Below are 21,914 nucleotides of genomic sequence, written 5' to 3' on the forward strand. Positions count from 1 at the left end.
CGACTTCACTTTCATTTTTCACTTGTATGCACTGGAGAAGGAAATGGTAACCCACTCCAGTATTCTTGCCTGGAGAATCCCAGGGACGGGGGAGCCTGGTGGGCTGCCGTCTATGGGGTCACACAGAGTCGGACACGACTGACGTGACTTAGCAGCAGCAGCAGCAGCAGTGTTAGGAGACATTATACTTTTGCTTTATGAATCACAAATTACAAGTAGAAGGGGACAAATAGCAAGTGTATTTTTGTCTAAGAAACTCAATTTTACTAAATGCTCTCATTGCTCGAACTCTTGGCACAGAAAAAGCTAAATGCTACCAAGGAATAATCAGCAACACTGTGTTACATATAATATTCATGGAAATTTAGAGCTGAGGTTGTGTTCCTGTGGGGTTCCACAGCTAGGTATTTGACATCCCACAATTTCCACCCTACTCCTAAGTCCGTTTAATTCACATTATGTGTAAGAATACTTACGTTAGATAATATATTTTCAATTATAACTCAGCATTTAAAAACAACCAAACAACTACAAATCACTAATTCTTATGAAACTGGGCTTTGAAATTTATGCCAGTTTCTCAGGAGTTGACCACCTAAGGCAGAAGGCTGCAAAGTTTTCAGGAGAAAATTCGAAAGTGGGTTTCCCCGGAGCGTTGTAGAGTTATCAGGCCAAGGGGATACTTCCCAGAGGTGTGACCGCTTGTGTGTTGGGGGGTGGGGGTGAGGGGATGGGCGGAAATGCATAGTACTTTGCAAGTCGGCCCCTGGGGACTGGGTTGGCTGACACCAGGTATGGCAGTAAAACTCTTGACCTCTAATCACTGCATTCGTCCCCGACCCCCCACCCCACCACCACCACATCCTGCGGGACGTGTTGCAAAAGCATCGCTCCCAGGTTACTGACTTTTCTGATTTGTCTTGTTCTTTAATGTACAAGATACGTGATAAGGAGCAAGAACCTAGTTTTCAAGGCCTAATCGAGTTCGAAGTAAGTCCACACTTCAGATGAACGCTGGAAGAAAAAAGAAATCCCTTTTATTCTATAATAACTTCGGCGAAATCTCCTCAAACCGAAATAGTTAAATTGTAAGCTCACTTTCATTTTTTCCTAAACAGTGCCACCTACTGTCCATTTGAAGTCATCAGGAGGCTTTTGGCGAGGACCAAAGAGAAATAAAGGAGGAAAAAGGAAAGGAGAAAATTAACCCCCTGCCTTGGGTCCTTGGAAGAAAGATGCGAATAGGTTATCACGAAGCAAAAATAAGTATTTTGACTTATCTTCTTAAAAGTCCCAAGAAGCAAAAGTCACTTAGTCACTTACGCAGCTTCTTAGACACGGCCTTTTTTTTTTTTTAGCGCGCTATTCTGGAGTTATTAGAGGACGATTTTTATTTTGTTATATTTTATTTATATTTTATAATGCTCGCTGCTGGCATATTTTAATGTTAGGGGATCAGGTTAAGGAAAAAACACATTTTTCTACTCTTTCGCCTACCCAAGGCGAAACTTCTATGTAAAGGAGAGTTTTGACACTTGACATCAACTCAGAAACTTTTGAGTTGAAGGGAAGAAAGGGTTAACCAGTGGGAGACCAGTCACTTATTTTTTAAAGAGTTTCAGCCGGCTTTTGGAGGCTCCAGGTGTACACACACGCCCCCCAGCTCTCCCTTTCCAGGGCCGTTACTTAGCCTAAGGGCACCATTTGGTCTTAAAGCAAATTACTTAAACAGAACTGGCAGTGCATCGCGACGTGGGAATCCCTGTAAGTCAGAGGAGTCAGGGATGTCTACGCAGCCTGGCCTCCCTGCTCCTCCGCTGGAGGAAAGGAGGGACTCAGGTGGTGGGCCGCCAGTGCGCACAGCATTGCTCTGCACACGTTTGCAATCAAGTTAATTGAATTCATTGGAGTTTAGAATCGGCCTCTAGCTCAGAGAGAGCTTTGAATGGCCAATTTCTCTCGCCCTCTCCCCCTCCCCGCCTCCCGCCCGCCCGCCCGCCCGCGCTCCCAGTTCCCTCCCCTCCGGTTTCCCAGTCCGCACCTCCCTTCTCCACTCCCCTCACCCCTATTCCCTCCTCCGCCCTATTAAAACACCCACCAGCTCACTTGTTAAGACCCCCTTAAGTTGGAGGAGGCAGAAAGGCAACAACCGCGAGGAAGGAGAAGTCAAGACGTCTGGAAAGAATTACCCAGTCCTGGCTTCCAGCAGCCCATTGAACCAGGGACTTGAACCAGCCCCAGCCAAAGACATTCTCCTGATTCTACGCTTCCTGGGTTCTGCTGAGTTTTCACCAGGCTTTTTTTTTTTTTTCTTTAATACAAAAAGAGAGCAGAGAATTTCCGATATTAGGGGAAAGGAACTAGAGCATAAAATAAAATAAAGTTAATTTATTTTCAAAGCACAGATATCATTTTTAGAGTTAGATTGAAGTGCAACGGAAATATTAAAAAATACTAGTGATTTTATTTTAAGCGGGGGAGACCTAAACATCTGAGACTCCCCCATCCTTTTTAAATGTTGTTTTTAAATTTTTTATTTTTCTTGGCCGGTCGTCTCAAATTCATCTGATCTCCTATTACCTCAATTTTGGAAACTGCCCGCCACCGACCCTTCAGGACCACACAGACAGGCTGAGGACAACTTTATGACCAAGAGCTGAACAAGGTACGTTACACTGGCGCGATTCGGTGAACGGTGAGGGTCCTCGAATAGGCCAGGGAGGGGGAAGTTATTACCCCCACGTCAAGAGTTAAACCCAATTTTAAGTCAGTGTTCGACAGAAGTTTGAGGTCTGAACATTTCCAACAGGCGGCAAATCAGGGGATATTTCGGATCCCTGGTAGGCTTAGCAACCTACCCCGGGTCTTGTCCCATCTCTGCGGCGCTCGCCAGAAATCTGCTGCCTTTATGGGAACACAGGTAACCTCCTTGCCTGGGAAAAGCTGCACTTCCCGGGATGTACTTTTCCATTCCACATCTTCCGGAGCTGCCGAGGGACTCCCGAGCTAGGAAACAAGCATCTTCACTGTGTAAGGAAAATGCATTCCCCACAGCCGCCCCTCTTCCCCCTTCCATTCTCATCACCTCTCTTCTTTTTCCCCCACACTCTGTGTGGGGAGAAAAGCCCTGAACAGCCTAGCGCGTTTTCCTTCAAAGTGGGAAGGAAGCCTGTTTCTTGGAATGCAAAGGGTTAAAGCGATCGCGGGTCCTAGCTCTGGCCCCAGGGAGGGAGGGTCCTTCACCACCTCCGAGCAGCTACCAGCCTCGCTCGGCCACTCCCCTTTTTTCCCCTGCCTCACCCCCCCCCCCCCCACCTCTTTGCACTCTTTGCACCCCATTTAAGTGTCAGAGTGGGTCTGTCTGGGCTCAGCCCGGCTCCGGAAGCCTCACTACGGCCAGGGGTCCCCAACCCAGGCAGTGGCACTGGGAGACCAGAGCGGGAAGAGAGCGCGCATCCCTCTGTCTGCCGCCGAGCCTCCGGGGGCAGGGCGTGCATGGGGACCTCGTGGGGCTCGCAGGCAGCTGCATCGTCCCGGGAGCCAATTCCAACGTGGCATCGGGCACGCAGACGCCTCTTCCCGCAGCTGCAGCGCGGGGCACGGTCGGGTGGGGGTTTTGGGGGTGCCGTCCCCAGCGCCCAGTCCCGGGTGGGGGCGTGGGGGGCCACTGGGAGCCGGGGGTGAAGATGGGAGGCGAGCCAGAGGCTAGGTTGGGATGGTTAATCAACACCTTGGGCGGAATTCGTCAAGCTGGTTCCCGCCCAGCGTGAGCGAGGGCTACAAAATGGGTCCCTGTGAACAGGAGGGCGGGTCTGAAAGGAGGGTCTGTGTGAGGGCGAGGACTGGGAGGCGAGAGGCTGTTCCTCTGGCCCAGGATACGCAGCCGAGGGGAAATGGCTCTGAAGGGATAATTAAGTCTGGAAAGAGGGGCTGAGAGCTGAGAGGCGGTGCCTGGAGAGGAGGGTTTACAAGACCCGGGTCCTATTACACAGGCTTAGGTGCCAGCTTCCCGCGGCCACTCCCTCCATCCCCCAAATGGGCCGCGCGAAGTACTTGGGAGTCACCAACCCCACGTGCCAGAGCCCCAGCGAGCTGCTGCAGCCCTGCTCCCAGGAGGTGGGTGTAAGAGCTCTGCCGGCTCCTCCCAGCCGGGTTCCTCACCCTTGGGGACCACTGCTGCCTGGTGTCTGCCGAACAGCTGCCCAGAAAGGCTACACTTACCCAACCCACGTGGCTGGCCTGGGATTGCCTTTGACGTCACACCCAGGGGGGAGGTGTGACGCAATAGAGTGGGAAGCTCTGATTGGCCACCGAGGGCTTTCCCAACTGGAGGCCTGAGTATATATAGACTTTCAACTTTGCCTGAGAGCAAAGCCAAGGAAGTTGGTTGTTGAGCTTTGCTGGGAAACGGAGGCGACAGATAAGAACAGCTTCGATGTTCATTGTAGATTTCAAAGTTCTTTCCGGCAGATTTCTCTTTTCAGTGAAGACATATGATAATGTACCTTTGAAAGTTTAAGAAGGATTATGATTTTTTTTAAAGGTCATTTTAACAAATATTTTGAGGGTCAGCACACAGTCAAACATGCCAATGATGAAAGGTTAAAAGTTAAAATGTATGTTTGTGTAGAATTGGATAGAACAAATAGTTATGCCCATCAAACTATTTGTAGATACAATTGAAAATGTTACAGAATAGGTTTGAAAAGAACTCCTAAATTCTAAACTTTTTCCTTTCATTCCAATATGCACAGGTTGAATCATTCATTAAGCTGGTTTTCACTTCATTTTTCCAAAGGCTAAATTAAATAAGATTATTCTGACAACTGAAATACTGTTTTTTAAAATTCTTACTATATTCCAACGGAGGTTTTCCAAATATTTTGGCTATTCTTTTAAATTTTCAATAGTTTGACTCTAAAGTACAAATTTTAGTATGTATATTATGTTGTGAATGAATTAATCAATATTGGGACTAATGATTCAAAATTCTAAGACATTTCTGGATTATAGCATTATAATGAAGATATAATTTCTCCTCTTTTCTTTTTATCTATATAATACCTGAGATGAGTGAATAGAAAAACTTCTTGTAGAAGTGTGACAAATGTACATTACCGGAGTTAACTTGTACTGTACCTAGAACTGGATCCTTTGTTTTCAGAGAAAGCTATGGCAACTATAAGAAGAATTCAAGGTCTTAAATCAATGACTAGTACCAATGCCACTGAATGCCACTCTTCTCCAAACAAAGATGTTGTTTAGTCACCTACCTTCTTGGAAAACAAGAATCGTGCAACAAATGGGTAACAGACTTACTAGAAAAAGTAAGTCATATCGAAACTAATCATTACTGTAAAGTCTGTAGAATAGTCGCACAATATTGAATTTCATAATTTTTTTTCACACATGGATTCCTTACCAACTGAGATTGTTTTAAGAAATATTTCTTGAACTTCATACCTTCCACTGATTCATTTATTTTCTATGAGGAAAGGCCTTATTGATGGATCACTGGGAGAGACCGTTTAGCAAAGTTTTATTACACAGTTGTATTTTTAATTTAAGAACAAGTAGCATATTATTAACTTCTTGGCTTTTATATAATGTGGGAGCTATAAGTTAGTGTAACTGGAGAATAGAGCATAAGCCCCACTGTCCTTTTACAGGTTCTGTTTTGCCCATGCTCATCCAGGCTGTGTTCCACTAACAGGCTGTAAGGACAGAACCTGTGGCAGCTTGTATGACACTGTATGGAGGGACAGCTCCCTGCAGAAAAACCATTTTCATCACCCCAACTTGGTTTTAATCCTTTCCTCTGTAGCAGCAGTCTGCATAGACTAAGTATTATCCCACTTCATATATCTTAAATTCAGTAATATTTTGAATGTTAGATCTGTGTGGAGTTCATAATATACTGCCATGTTCACAACCTAGAAACATGTCAGAGTCAAAATAAATACAACTTAACACTCTTAAATTTTTCTTCAATTTAATGTAAAATATTTAAATATGAATGTCTCTTAAAAGCATACAACTGTACTGCAATTTATTTTAAAAATGAACAAGATGCAGTACACATCTAAATGGAATGCATCATAGGAAAAGCATAGTCAAAGAAGTTTTTAAATAACCATCGTGTAAGGCAAAATACAGTCTGGCCCATAAAGAAGTAAAATAATAGCTACTATTTATCACCTGTTTAATATATATCAGGCATTGAGGTAGATACTTGATATGGATTGTATTTAGTGCCTTGCCATGCCCCCTAACAAGAAAACTTTATGGAAAAAAAAACTTTGCCTCAGAAAAGTAAAGCAACCCACTCAAAATCACAGTGTGTTACTAAAGTGAGCGAATGGAATTTAATCCAATTTCTTGAATATAACACCCTTGAGCTGGACTATGCTATAGTTGGACTAGTAAAGTTTTATGAAGGTTCAGACTGAGGAGAAATCACATCTGATTGAGAGAGATCAGGAAAGATTTCATGTAAGGATTTGACTGGTATATTTGGCCACATACGGAGTGAGGATTTCATGTCAGGTCTTTCTGTAATTTCCCGCCTTTGCCACAGTGAACTTTAGGATGAAGCTTAGGATGGTGAAGTTCAGGAACAAATAGATAATTGGGAGAATGGGCATCTTAGGAAGCTGTTGATCAACAAGGTACAAAAGAAGAGAAATCTGAAATCTAATGTTCTGGATCCAGAGACAGCTCAGATGACAAGGTCTTTGAAAGTGTTTTGCTAAACCCTTGTAGAATTAGCTCCAGGGTCTCTGCTAGAAGTGCAGTGGTTCTGGAAAGACAAAGGTCAACTTCAAAACCAGAGAGGAAGAAGAGGTCAGAAGGGGAGAAGGAAGGGGTGGGTCATGTGCTCTAATGTGAAGACTCCTGGGAGGCATCATTTGGGTACTTCTCTTAGGATTTCTAGCTGAGGACAGTAGCAGGGGCAATATACCTGAGGGATGTATATCTGTCCAAATGAGATCATGAAAGTTTTCTTAGACTTTAACCTAATGATTACCAAACTTTGTTGCAATTATAGTTACTTAGGGAGATTTAGAAACTCCTGACACCCTTGTAGCACCCCATGCCAGTTAACTCAGAATGTTGCAGGAGCCACACTTCTATAATTTTTACAGATTCCCTGGGAACTGGATATACATCAATATTTGGGAACCACTGCTTTTTAGCCTTTTGTTGACCATCCTTTCTAATCCACCATTTGCAGGCAATGGCCAAAAGTAGAATATGTCTTGTTAAAAAGAAATACATTTCCAGATGCCTTGCTAGTGTCACTTACGTAAGTTAGTATTTCTAACTCTAATCATTCTACATATGACTTGATCTATTTCTTCCTCCTCCCACACATTAGAGTAAGGAAAACCTATGTTCTAAAACCATTTCTGCTATTAGATGTGACCTTGAGTCATGCATTCAATAACCATATTTAAAAAAATATCTCCTCTTGTCCTTTGTGCTTCTGTGTGTTTAAATATCAGCTGTAAGTGAAGGGACATTGATCTGGTCGGTCTTTATTAGATTTTGGACTATAATGATGCATCCTATGTGTCAGTCCCTGAGGTCAGTCTATTTCCCTCAGTAAAGCTGGTTCTAAATGTGCCTTTTAACCCTTTGTATTGAGATCCTAAGCAACAACTCAATACCTTGTAGAAATAGAAAGTGCAGGTCACTTTATAACTTGAGTTATGTTCCTTTATGTTAAGATACTAATGCCATTAATATTCCATTAACTCTAATAAATATACATATTCCTTACCAGTAATCCTGCAAAAAGTTATCATTCCCATTTTGCAGATGAGGAAATGAAGCTCAGAAAGTAGAGACCAAAAGAGATTTACACTTTATATTCATCCTTGTTCAGGTGACTATGTCGAGGAGACTATCTACAGTGCAACCTACATCCATTCTTCTAGACACTCAGCTGTGGGCAGCTGTGGGTTAAAATCATTAAAACGAATAAAGTTATCTGTACCACTAAATATTTTTAAGTTCAGAGGTATCAATTGTCCAAGGACACATGGCTCATTCATAGAACCCTCAAGTGGTTTGTTGAACAGCTAATATGAGGCAGAGGGACCTTGGACTTGAATCCATTTCTTCCCTGTCCTGCTATCCTTTCCATTATGTCAAAATTACCCCTTGTTAACTAACAAACAACAACTTAAAGGGACAGTCAGGCTGAATAGGTGATTACTAGTGGGGTAGTAACCCATAGACAGCTGACATCACTGAGCTCTAACTGTTAATAGTTTCCTTTCAGGTATTGAAATGAGATGCATCTTTTAATCTCATAATTAGGTGAAGTCATTATGATTAACTCCATTTTAAAGATGAAGAAGGGTTTCCCAGCTGTTGCTGGTGGTAGAGAACTCACCTGCCAATGCAGGAGATGTAAGACATGGATTCAATCGCTGTGTTGGGAAGATGCCCTAGGGAAGCAAATGGCAACCCACTCCAATATTCTTACCTGGAAATTCCTATGCACAGAGGAACCTGGCAGGCTATAGTCCATAGGCTGCAAAGAGTGAGACACAACTGAAGCAACTTAGCATAGATGAAGAAAAAAGAAACCACTGAAAGACAGCTGGGAGTCTAATCCAACTCGGTGTGGTTCCAGAGGCCAAATATATATAGGTGTGCACACTCACACCCAAACACATACACTCATTCACAACCATTAGCATCAAGACACAAAGCAGTGTGTAGATTAATGGACAATAACTATTAATAAGACCACTTACAATAGAGGTTAAGTGGAAAACCACTTAGAGTTTAAATGGAAAATAGATAACCTCATTATTCCTTATACCCCAAACTTGACCCCCGAACTCATCAGCTTGCTCAGATCCCGCAACTTCAGGATCATTTGCCTTTTCTAACTTTTTTATCCAAAGGTCTTCTAGAGCTGGTTGGATACTCAGCCTCCCTCCACACCCCCCACCCCCAACCATTACCTTTAAATAGCCGGGCAAGAAATTACAGAACTGGTTTTAAAAGAGCAAAAAATCTGCTGGATGAAGGATACCCTGAGGGCTCAGCATATTCACTGCCTTTGCAGCAGAGACAGGATAAGACTCTGTCAGGCTATGTTGACTACTTGAGTCAAAATGAATATTCACTTATTTAAAATGTACTTATTGAGTACATACCCTGTTCTATGGGCTTCTAAGAGCTTCCCTGGTAGTTCAGACAGTAAAGATTCGGCCTGTAATTCAGGAGACCTGCGTCCGGTCCCTGGGTTGGAAAGATCCCCTAGAGAAGGAAATGGCATCCCACTGCAGTATTGGTGCCTGGGAAATCCCATGGACGGGGGAACTTGGTGGGCTACAGCCCATGGGATTTCAAAGTCAGCCACGACTTAGCAACTAAACCACAACCACCTGTTGTATAGCATAGACATATACAGTTGATTGAGATACGCAAGTCCCTAAAGTCAGGAGTGTTCTTAGTGTAATATAGAAAATTAAGCAGAGTCGGGAGCAGGGGTTAGGTGGGATGAATTAGGAGACTGGGTGGGATTGACATGTGCACTACTGATACTATATATAAAATAGATAACTAATGAGGAGCTACAGTATAGCACAGCAAACTTCACTCGGTGCTCTGGTGACCTAAACGGGAAGAAAATCCCTAAAAGAGGGGATATGTGTGTATGTGTAGCTGACTCACTTTGCTGTACATTAGAAGCCAATACAGCATTGTAAAGCAACAATACTCCAATAAACATTAATCAAAAAAATAGAAAATCGTGCAGGGTCAAGGGAGATAGTGACAGGCAGTGAAGAGATGTCAGGGAGGAGGAGTTACTTCATTTTCATTTATTTTTAGTATTTCCTCTTATTTTTTACTTTTTAAATTTTTTTGTTGGAGTAGAGTTGATTTACTGGGGGAATGACCTTAGATGGAATGGTAAGCTAGGACCTCTCAGAAGAGGTGTCACTTGGACTAATGTCCACAGCCTTTCCCTGATGCTGACTTGACTCATCAGAATTTGCTTTAGCTTCTCCCTGATCCAGAAGGGAAGCCCCCATAATGAAAGCTGTGGGGACTTAGTTCTCACCACTGTACTAGGGCAATGAGAGCAGTTTTACTCTCTCTCTCATCCACCCTTTGCTCTCTGGTTAATAGAGGAAAGTCAAAAGGAAGGAATGGTGCCCAGTGCTGCCCAGGGACCTGTAGAGTCCCACTTGGGGTCTATGAGCAAACAGCAAGGCTTATATCTGCTCTACGGGTGGAACCTATGACACTGTCTCCCCTTGATTTTCTAAGAAGCAGTAAGTACACACTATGGCTATAGATTGACTTTCCTGGTGGCTCAGTGGTAAAGAATCTACCTGCAACGCAGGAGCCACAGGAGACATAGGTTCTACCCCTGGGATGGGAAGATCCCTTGGAGGAGGAAATGGCAACCTACCCCCATATTCTTGCCTGGAGATTCCCATGGACAGAGGAGCCTGGTGGGCTACAGTCCATGAGGTCGCAAATAGTGAGACACGGCTAAAGTGACTTAGCACGCACCCATAGCTTATGTACTTGTGTGTCTCAATCAACTGTGTATTCCTGTATCCAAAAAATAGGTTTAGCACAGAGTAGGTATTCAATAAATACATTTTAAACAAGTGAAAAATCCATTTAGACTCAAGTAATCAGTGCAGACTGGCAGAGCCTAGGGCCTCCTGTCTTTGCCTTTCTTAGAGTAAAACAGGATTTTGACTGTTAACATTAAGAATAGCGCTGCTGTTGCCTAAATGGAACCACCAGCCAATTCCCTTTGGCACCACATCTTTCCAGGTTCCTTTGGTTATAGCCATGTAGGAAAATACATGAGCCTAGAAATCTCTGGGAACTGGCTGTTGTATCTGTTCCTGAGTGCAGATCAATACTCATTTTTCTATTACAGCAGGAAAACAGTTTTCAAGTTCTTTTTTTTTTTTTTTCAAGTTCTTTTAAAATCTTTCCTTACACAACAGGCTTATTAAACAGAAACAAAAGATCACCACCTAATTTTTCATGAAAGTTCAAATCTATTCAGCCAATATTTGCTGAAATTAGTCTAATCACCTGGCATTTATGCTACTATGTGAATTGGGGCAAGTTTTGTGATTTGGGGCAAGCTACTTAAATATTCAGTCTTGGCTGCCTCATCATATATATGTGTGGTTTGTAACATGAAATGAACAGTATTTTTATACTCACTGTTTAAATTAAGTAGGATTGTTCCCTATTCAAGAAAACAAAACTTGACTATGCCTGGAGCTTAGAAATGATGAATTAAAAATCATTGACATCACAATGATGCCAGTGATATTTATGAATAAAGTTACATCTATCATTCAAATATTTTCTGAATACCAACTGTAAGTCCAACAATATTTTACGTCCTTGGGGGACATTAGTGAAGATAATTATATATACATATATAGGTGGCTCAGATGGTAAAGAATCCATCTGCAATGCAGGAGACCTGGGTTTGATCCTTCGGTCAGGAAGATCACCTGGAGATGGAAATGCAACCCACTCCAGTATTCTTGTCTGGAGAATTCTCTCTATCCATGAGAAACCTGGTGGGCTAAAGTCTACGGGGTCACAAAAGAGTCAGACACGACTGAGTGACAGATAACTAACACACACAGATACACATTGTATACATATACACACAAATAATCTGTTCACTTGGAGTGTACATTATGGTGCACCAAACTGTTTTTTAGCATTTGGTTTGGTCTAGAATTCTATGCAGCAACTTAAAAATCAATAAATAAGGTCTAATAATGGGCAAAACCAAGTTTTACATTTTCAATATTTTGGGGAGGCAGATTTCTAAGTCTTCCTATCCGCAAGTGATCTAGGATGAAGCTAACCATATTTTCCAATGTAGCAATAAACTATGTGTCTGACAATGAGGGTTTGCTTATGAAACAGAGTGTTTGAATTGGGGATTGTCTCAGAAAGTCTCACACATATGGTGCCCATATCTCTGAAATTATAAAGAAACACATCCTGTGTGTCAGTTCCTGAGATCAGTCTAGTCCCTCAGTGCAGCTGGCTCTAAGTATGCCTTTTAACCCTTTGGTCTGCACTGAGATGCTGCTTGTGTCACACTAGGCAGAAACCCAGGCTTCCCAGAAATAGATTCTACTGCTGCAGTTTACTAGCAACTTTTCCCAGGCTGCAGAAGGATGTTCTGTGGACTCCTATGATGTAAGAGGGTGTTCCCACTTCAGCAGTGGCCAGCAGATGCTATGTGAACACGCTCTGTGTCTACATGTGCTGATAAAAGCAAGGAAAATGTGAATAATGGAAAAGAATGGCAGGCAGTTCTTTTCCTGGCTGTGGTGATTTGACACACAAGCAGAACACACTTCTGAGCTTCTCCCAGGCAGGGTGTTTTCGTCCCCTTGAAATTTTTCACTCTTGTGAGAATGACACATGTCTTGGAAAAGACAAGTTCCTAGTCTGGTGCTCCCAGCACCTTCAGCATTGGTTAATGTACACTTTGGGAGTTTTCAGCATCCGGCCAGTGGTTTCAATTAACAAGGGGGGCTGTGCTCTCTTGCCTTTCACTGAAAACTCAGCATTTCACCATTGTCCAGCAGCTTGCATTTTGCATCTGTGTCACGATTACCTTTATCAGGCTCCCATGTTACATACTACGGTGTCCTATATAAGTGCTCAAAGTGGAATGCACATTTGGTTTTTTGTTTTATTTCTAGCTTCCATGCTAGCTGATCTTTTAAACTATTGTATTTATGAACACTGATTTTGTGCCTGATTGTTGTCCTGTGAAGGGTCCTTGACAAGTATCATCAACTCCATTTAGCAAAGGAAAATAATGTCTATAAGCTCAAACCCTGGTCTCCAGCCTACTTTACATTACTTGATTTGTAATGAGCTGGAGACACTAAAGCCAATATTTGTAACAGGCACACAAACACAAACTCAGAAATTATTGTTAACATGAATCCAAGGCAGGTATTCCTGATTGATGGCATTAGTGACTAATTTCCTTCCATGTGGCAGTTCAAGGACCAAGCTCCTTCTATGGGCTTTGCAGTCTCCAAGGACCTGTTAATATGTATGTCAAGATTGTGGAGGGAAAAAGATATTGCAGCATGCCCACTCTATCCCTTAAAAGCCCTACTGGAAATGGCACATTTCAGAATTCCAAAGACTGGAATGCCGTGGCCACATCAAGTAATCTGCTCAGGAGTGGAAATATAGTTGGTGAGCAGTCACAGTAAGTTACCCTAAAGCATAATACACTCAGGACCCCCTCAGTGATGACCACAGGGCCTAGAATGTAAATGGTGTCACTTAGAGTTGAGTGATGTGATGGCCACACAACTAGTAACAACCAAGATGTTAACAGATTTTATGTCAACACTCAACTTTAAGTCTTAATGTGAAACAGGAAAATATAAATAATATATCCAGGAAGAGATTTTGCAGAGATAATTACTTAACCCAAGGTACTTTTAAGATACATTTACTTAACTTTTCAGAAACTAGCTGAACTAAAGGGAAAGGTTAAATATTAATTATATGCAAATATGACAAAACCCCTGAAGTTGGTATAAATGATTGAAGGTCATACAAATTATGTCCCTCGTTAGAGTTCATTCTTGGAAGGGGAGGAAAGAAAAAAGACTTCGGGGGAAACCTATGATATTATAATTAATTCTAATAAATATAGACTTTGGCATGAGGCTCTTAAAATGCTTGGCATTTCCTACAGACTTAGAGATGTCTTTTGTTAGGTTCATGAGGTGACTTTTGGAATAACTTCCATTTTCTTGTCCAGATAAGTTGGGGGGTGGGGGGGGGTGGGCAGGGAGCGGTGCGGGGAGACAAGCTAGAGATCGAGTTTAATTGCCAATGGTCAATGATATAATTAATCACTCTATGTAATGAATTCCCCATAAAAATCCCAAAGAAGAGGGCTCAGCAAGCCTATGGATTAACAGACATGTGGCAATTTGGGGAGAGTGATGCATGGAACTTTCCCCATGCCTTGCCCTGTGCATCTCTTCCATCTATCTGCCTATTCCTAAATTACATCTTTTTTGTATTAAACCAGTAATCTGATGTGTAAACAGGTTTCCTGATTCTGTGAATCCTTCTAGCAAATTAATTGAACTCGGGAGGGGAGTTCATGATCCTATGAGTTTTAACCAGTTTATCATTACAGGTAACAACTTGGGCTTGCAACTGACATCAGAGTGTGGGTCTGTGAGGGGCCAATCTCATAGGATGGAACCTGTGGAATCTGATACTGTCAGGCATATGATGCCAACATTGATTTAATTGTTGGATACCCAGCAGGTGTCCAGAGAATTGTCTGTGGCATGTGTAGGAATAGGAGCCAGGAAACAAGACCAAGCACCTCGTCTGTGGTCATAATTGGATATGCTTTGAGGAATACAAAATATATGATCCTCTTGTACACACATTCAAAATATTTCAGGAGATTCACAAGCAGGGGAGGAGTACAAAACTGGATATTATTAAGGACTGAAATATGTTTTAAAGTCTATAGAAAATTTACCTGTTGAATTAAGCATGATGCTATTTCTTCTTTAATTATATAATTTACTTCTGCAAACATTTATTGTGTCCTTGCTGTGTTCCAGTAAAGTTCCTGATTACCAGGTTCTAACAGGCTGATGTGGATGATGGATGAAGGAGACAGTCATATAAACAAAGGACTATAATTTGGAATTTCAGGAGCTTTGATAAATATCTGTGTAGGATATCCATGCATAAGGAAGTTTTAATGGCAACAGATACTTGGGAAATAATCCAGTCTAAATGCCTTTATTTTACAGATTTAACTTTTTAAAAATTTTATTCCTTATTATTTATTTGGCTGTGCCGGGTATTGGTTATGGAGTGAGGGGTCTTTGATCTTAGTTGCAGCATCTAGTTCCCCCACCAGGGATCAAACCCTGCCCCCCTGCATTGGGAGCACAGAGTCTCAGCCAGTGGACCAGCAGGGAAGTCCCTAACAGATTTTTCAAGACTGAAGCCCAGAGAGGAAGAGTGACTGGCTCAAAGTCACGCAGCTAACTGATAGAAGAGCCAGAACGATAGAATCTACATATTTTTATGTTCAGCCTCAGCTAGCTGCATGGGAAAGATAGGAGCTGAGGGATTTGCATCAGAGCTGAGATAAAATGATACATAAGAGATTGAGCAAGGCCTATGAGTTTTGAACTTTCAGTGGTCAGTATTATGAGTGAAGGAATATGATGGTGCCAGAGTGCCTTGATCACTAAAAAAAATTAGGTGTTATGCTTAGCTATGACCACACATACAGAGTACATCCTTAGATAAATGATCTAAGATACTAAAAATGATGCATCCATATATTTGTTTCATACATTAAGTGGTACAATGCACTACCATATCATATGATGTTTGAAAGAATCCTCTGAAGTGGGTCAAAACGACATTCTTTTTTTTTAAACACTTTTTTTTTTCCAGATCATTTATTTGGCTGTATCAAGTTTTAGTTGTGGCATGTGGGATCAATTCCCCGACCAGGGATCGAACTTAGGTGCCTTGCATTGGGAATGCAGAGCCTTAGCCACCTGGACTACGAGGGAAGTCCCCAAAAGGACATTCTTATCTCTCTTTTGCCAATGAGATGCCAAACTGAAATGCAGAAAGTCATCGAGCTAGTTAAGTGAGAAACTCAGGGTTAGAACACTTGGAACTGGTGTGTTCCCTGTGGTGCCCTGTATTTAAAGAAGTATGGAACAAGAGTGGTTAACCAACTGTATCATGTGGTTATTTTACAGATGCATTGTGAGAGATTTCTATGTATCCTGAGAATAATTGGAACCACACTTTTTGGAGTCTCTCTCCTCCTTGGAATCACAGCTGCTTATATCGTTGGCTACCAATTTATCCAAACAGATAATTACTATTTCTCTTTTGGACTGTATGGTGCCTTTTTAGCATCACACCTCATCATCCAAAGCCTGTTTGCCTTTTTGGAGCACCGGAAAATGAAAAAATCTCTAGAAACCCCCATTAAGTTGAACAAAACTGTTGCTCTTTGCATTGCTGCATATCAAGAAGATCCAGACTATTTGCGGAAATGTTTGCAATCTGTGAAAAGGCTAACCTACCCTGGAATTAAAGTTGTCATGGTCATAGATGGAAACTCGGAAGATGACCTTTACATGATGGACATCTTCAGTGAAGTCATGGGCAGGGACAAGTCAGCCACTTATATCTGGAAGAACAACTACCACGTGAAGGGTCCTGGTGAGACGGATGAGTCACACAAAGAAAGCTCACAGCACGTCACCCAGTTGGTCTTGTCCAACAAGAGTATTTGCATCATGCAAAAATGGGGTGGAAAAAGAGAAGTAATGTACACGGCCTTCAGAGCACTGGGGCGAAGTGTGGATTATGTACAGGTAGGTCTCCATATCTGCCAGGACAAACATACATTTAAATAAAGCATCTTTTGTATCTCTCCAGTCATATGCTATAGCCCATCCTTGTCCCTTCTGGACACAGTACTTCTTTCAGTTCATCTGAAAACAGCATGAGTGTTGAAAGCACATTCTGAAAAAGAGAAAAAAAAAATCTTGCAAAACGGTTAAAACTATCTATGAAAATGCTTACTTCATGCAGGGTGATTGGTTGGAAGTGAAGACTATTTTGAACAGGAGACCCTTCCTTCTCTTCCCCTCCGTTACCTTCTCTTCCCTCTTGGTTCTGCCAAATCAATTCCAACGTCATTTTCCACACTCTTAAACTCTCCAGCAAAGTAAGAAAATAGTGTGTACCCCAGCAGAAGGAGCTGGAGAAAATCTGCAGGACCAAAGGAAGGCTATAAAATATTTTTCACAGAAGCTAGGCAAAATGGGGGCAATGAAAATTTTAATTGGAAAGTATAGAAATTCAAAAGTAAGACACCAAGAAAAAGAAAAGGGGAAAAGGAAAACAAAAACAAGACAAAAAAAAACCCCAACCTTCTCAGAACAAAATCCAAGTCATGTTTATTTCACTCCCCAAACAGCATTACCTCACTCCTTGCAACTTGACCTTTGAAAGCGTTTGTGATGGTGTTTGTTTGCATGAAAATTAGACAGGCTGTGTCTCTTCATTAATTTCCTGTTAACTCTAGGGTTTTTTTCTCTCCTAGTTCTCACTGAAGCTTGCTTCTTTAGAACACTAGTAGGGCTCCTATGAGTTTTCTAGTTGTAATTTTCTGCAGATATTTAAGTTAGACTTTGTTCACAATGATACTGAGAAGGGAGAAATTCTCTGACTTCAGATATATATTCGACACTCTTCCTCTTCTCTTAAACATGAAACCCTTGTTTTTGGAAGATCCATCATATATTTTAGGGCAATTTATCAACACAGAGTAATGCCCACTGGGTCTCTGAGTAATGGGTCGGGAATGAACACTGGACTCAATTCAATCAACTGAAATTCTAGTCCCAGTTATTAGTAGCTGGTTGACCTTGAGCAAGACCACCTCCCAAATCTCGGTTACCTGGTTAGAAGATACCAATCTCTCAATAGATTTCAAATAATTATTTCAAATTATGAATCCAAACGGGCTTAGCCAAAGTTGCTGATAATGGCACTGCTCATATTATTAAAGCATTTGCTGTTAATCATATAAAAAAAGAATACTCTATTAACAGCAAATGCTTTAATAATATTATGTAGTCCTTATGCAAATTATGGTAATTTCAATTGCTAATTAACATATCAGTGATTAATTTCACTAATAGTTGAATCATTTGAAACATTTCTTCAGTTAATACCATCTGTGTAAATCTCTCTTCTAGGGAGTTGATTTCAACCCCCAAGTGTCTCCTATTTTCTAAAACTTGAAAATAAGGCTGATTTAGTTAACACGAGACATTTTACATACATGACCAGATGAGAGGATGAGATAAAACTTTTATAGTAAAGGATGGCTAGGGACCTTACAGAAGATTTGAAGAATGAAGCTCTGGCCCTAAAATGAGAAAACATCTGTTTTGATGTTTTGCCTTTAATTCTAGTTAAAACAATTTATGTTTGTCCTTTCTAATCAACACGTCATTGTGTAGTTTTTCTTCTTTTTTTAACCTGCTTCTCCCAAAGCCCCTTCTCCCATCATTTTGTTTGGAATTTTGTTTGTATCCTTGGCAACTTGACTTGGCCTGTCCAGGAAAAAATAATACAAAATTTAAAATGTTTGAATAGACTTTTTGCTGATGCCCTAATCAGGCTTGAGAACTTTCCTTCCTTCAGCATGATGTGTCCAGATAGACTGACCCTAGCAATAGCTGTTAACTGGACCCTAATCCTCCTGAGCCTTATGGTCCATTCAGAGCACTCAAAGAAGGCTAAAAACTCTTTCGGCGTTCTGAAACCAGTAAACTACCCTGCCATGCTCCATCCTCCCTTGCTATTTTAACTATTTGTGCCCTATAGAAACAGAAATTGTGTTCAATTCACTCTAATATAGTATTCTCATCCTTTCTTCTGACTGACCCAGGGTCCAAGAATTGCAGAGCAGAAGCCCCAGGAAGACCAAGGGGGAGGGGGTCGAGGTTTTTGGCTCCTGAGCATTTCAAGTACTTGGATGTGGAGTTCAAGTGGGTTAGGGATGGAAGGAAGCAACGTTCAGGTGCTAATGCACGAGAGAGAATGGGGACTAGGGGAAGAAATTGACCATCTGCTCATACTTCCTAACCTGGCTGGAGAACACTGCTTAAGTGTGCGGAGAGATGGCCAAAATGATTGGCTTCCAGTTGCAGCTGGATCCTTGGCACTCATCAGCACTCTTTCACTTGATCTTGAATAGATGTCTTGCTTATTCCTCTCGTGTCTGTTATTTCGTATCTTCGTCACTCTCCCAAGGCCTTACCCAAACTCCTCCCTGCTTAACTACAAACAGATGATTTTGCCTCCTACAAAAGAACAGCAAAAGCATGGGCTCTGAAGGCTGTCAAGATCTGACTGTCTTTTGCTTACAGTTTCAAGGGTCCCCAGCCTCACCCCCTATCTCAAGTTTAACCTTTCTACCTGCATTTTTGAGCTTTCTGGGTTGGCTCCCTCTGGTCTCTCTAAGAACAAGGCTTTATTAGTTATCACCTCTTTGTATCTCTCCCCTCTATCTCTAGCCTTTTATAGTAATTACTTTTTCAGCCTTGTAGCCACTCAAATAATAAGTGCCAACATGGAATATTTAGGGAAGCTTTAGTCTAAGACAAGCCCAGCATGCTAGGAAATTCATCTGTGATGCTAGTGGCTGGCTGCTTCCAGAGATGAGATGATAGAAAAACAGCAGAAGAAAAATAACAGAGAGAAAATAATGTATAGGGAATGAGAAAAAAGGAGAATAAAGATTTTCTTAATTTTCAATCAATGTATTTTCTGGAAAAACTTGCAAAGATGTAGAAAAGTGCAAAAAGCAAAACTAAAATCATCTGCAACAGAGATGGCAGAGAGAAATTAGGAATTTGGGATATAGATAAGCTATTATATATAAAAGATAATAAAGACCTACTGTATAGCATAGGGAACTATATTCAACATGTTATAATAATCTACAATGGAAAAGAACCTGGAAAGAGTACATAGGTATATATTTATAACTGAATCACTTTGTGGTATACCTGAAACATTGTAAATAAGCTATACTTCAATGAAAAAGAAAAATCATCTGAAGCAAATACCTGACCCATGTATAGATTATGAAATTTAATATTTTTCAGCATATACTTTTCTATTTTTCCTTATTTTAATTTGACATCTAGATTTGATAATCATATCTCTTTTCACTGAACATGTTACCACATAAGGGACTACCAGTCTATGTGACAAAGGAAAGAAAAAAAAAAAAAAAAACAGTATCATCTGATGTCTCTATTAAAAATTTCCCAGGTTAAAAATATACAATAAGTATGAATATTTTCCCAAAGGGAAGATTATAGGAAGCAATTTTATTATTAATTTAATATGGCAGTACCCTTGCTATCCAACATATCCAGAAGGAGAAAAGGAAGATTAAATCATTCCTGATAGTAGAGTTGACCCTAATTGTTCATGGATTCTGTGTTTGCAAATTAACCTAATGAGTAAAAATGTATTTTTTACCCCAAGATCAATAGTTGCAGTGCTTTTGTGATTGTTTACAGACATGCTCAAAGTGGCAAAAAAAGTGAGTCACCTGATGTAAATATTTCCAACTCAGGTCAAACAAGATTATGCTTGGTCTTTTTGTTTCAACTTTTATTCTATAAACAAGCAACTTCTTTAGTCTATTTAATAACATGCTTTTCATATTTTTGTGCCTTTTGTTGGTGATGTAGCTATTTAAATGGTCCTAAAGTGAAGTGCTGACTAGTAGTATGAACAAAGGCTGTTTCCTGGCAGTCCAGTGGATAGGACTCCTCATTTTCACTACCAAGTGCACAAGTTCAGTCTCTGGTCAGGAAACTAAGATCGCCAACTGAGTTACAGTGCTGTTGGACTTGAGTTCAATGTGAACGAATCAACAATATATATTAAATAAGGTGACCCAAATAAACACAAATAAAACAAGGTTAGGTATTGATCACTAGGCAAAACTTCTGTGACCAGAGGCTTTGAGGAACCTAACTCTTCTGTACTTCTGCTGGAAGCAATTTTCTGATGTATGCTAATTCATTGTTCATGGAAACTTAGTAGTGCTTAACTACCATGGATAATGAGAATTGACTGGAGTATAACATTTGATTGGTTCCTATTTTCTGAAAATTTCTGTTGGATCTTATTGAGAATGTTAATGCAACTTTGTTTTTCATTTTAGAGGATGAAATTAAGAGCACATTGACATAAGAATGGGGAAATCTGAATTCTTGATTTAACTGATTACTTGCTACGGGCCTCAACTGGTAAAACAGATGATTTCTGAGATCACTTACAGCTCAAGACTCCAGTTTAGGGCTGTCTTAATTTCCTAGCAACCTACCTATGCTTTACAAGAGTATATCATTAGACTTTTCTTTTCATTTTTAATCTATGCTTTTCCCCAAAGTCAGATTCTTGAATGTAGACTCTTATTTAAGGCCACCATTATGCAATTTCCTGATTCCCTTCTTTAGAATGGGAATTCCAACCACTTGTAATAAAAGGTGTTTCCTGGCTTAAGTCTTAGAGGTGACAACATTTGGTTTCTCATTTTCCAGCTAGCTTGTCACCTTTGCTTTTGCACCATCTTAACTTTCACCCGTGTATAAACTTTCCTGAAAAAGAAAAGAGAATAACCAAATGACTCATTTTTCACCTTAAATAAATATTTCACCTGAAAGCAAATATTTTATAACAATTTGGGTAACATATTCTACCACAAGAGCAACAAATAGCAACCAAATTGTTTAGGTATCTGTGATTTAGAGGCTTCCTATTGGCTATATTGAGATCTTTAATTGTAAACCAAATTAGCATAAGAAAGAATAATCTACCCATGCCCCGTCCCTCTCCCAAAAGAAAGTTTCTTTTCTGAGGGCATTTATTTTTTCCTGGATTGGTTTCATAGATTAATTTCAAATGGTCTTTTCAGTCCTAAAATTATTAGATTTTATGATTTTGTTTTTGCCACTCACAGTCTGCCATAAACTGCTCTCTAATCTTTTTCCCTAGCAGACAGCCCAATCTAAGGACTTTCATGGTGCCTGCTCAATAATCCACCTTGTTTAACTTAAATTTGTTGGATTAGGCATTAGTTTCTGCTCTCTGAGTGAGTTTTGGTTTATTTACAGTAATGATAAGAGGGACTCTTCCCTTCATTGGACTAGTGTTCTTCCTTTTTGCCTCTGGTTTTGATCATTCCATTTTTTAAAAAAAAATATTTCTTTGTTTGGCTGCATTAGGTCTCAGTT

At 40.8% G+C, this 21,914-nt stretch overlaps 1 protein-coding gene and 1 long non-coding RNA gene across 4 annotated transcripts in view; one reads left to right on the forward strand and one right to left on the reverse strand.

Annotated features, from left to right (window-relative positions):
* The first annotated feature begins 2,036 nt into the window (after positions 1–2,036).
* The window catches only part of HAS2 (hyaluronan synthase 2), a 31,805-nt gene continuing 11,927 nt past the window's right edge, over positions 2,037–21,914 (forward strand). The window contains exons 1-2 of one of the 2 annotated variants that reach the window (XM_020906030.2): positions 2,037–2,665; positions 15,828–16,454. In XM_020906030.2, the coding sequence (XP_020761689.1) occupies positions 15,828–16,454 (627 nt within the window). In that variant the 5' untranslated portion in view covers positions 2,037–2,665. Of the gene's footprint in view, positions 2,666–5,112; positions 5,328–15,827; positions 16,455–21,914 lie in introns of those variants that run through there. The other variant, XM_070477061.1, reaches the window with a different exon arrangement.
* LOC139038444 (uncharacterized) lies at positions 2,858–4,231 on the reverse strand. Of its 2 annotated transcripts, none has more exons than XR_011491413.1 (2): positions 4,162–4,231; positions 2,858–3,006 (listed from the first exon to the last, which is right to left on the reverse strand). It is a non-coding gene; the product is annotated as an uncharacterized lncRNA (long non-coding RNA). The 2 variants fall into 2 exon arrangements; XR_011491414.1 differs by having other exon boundaries at positions 4,069–4,217.

This window comes from Odocoileus virginianus, chromosome 15 (assembly GCF_023699985.2).
Source record: "Odocoileus virginianus isolate 20LAN1187 ecotype Illinois chromosome 15, Ovbor_1.2, whole genome shotgun sequence".
Taxonomy (NCBI): domain Eukaryota; kingdom Metazoa; phylum Chordata; class Mammalia; order Artiodactyla; family Cervidae; genus Odocoileus; species Odocoileus virginianus.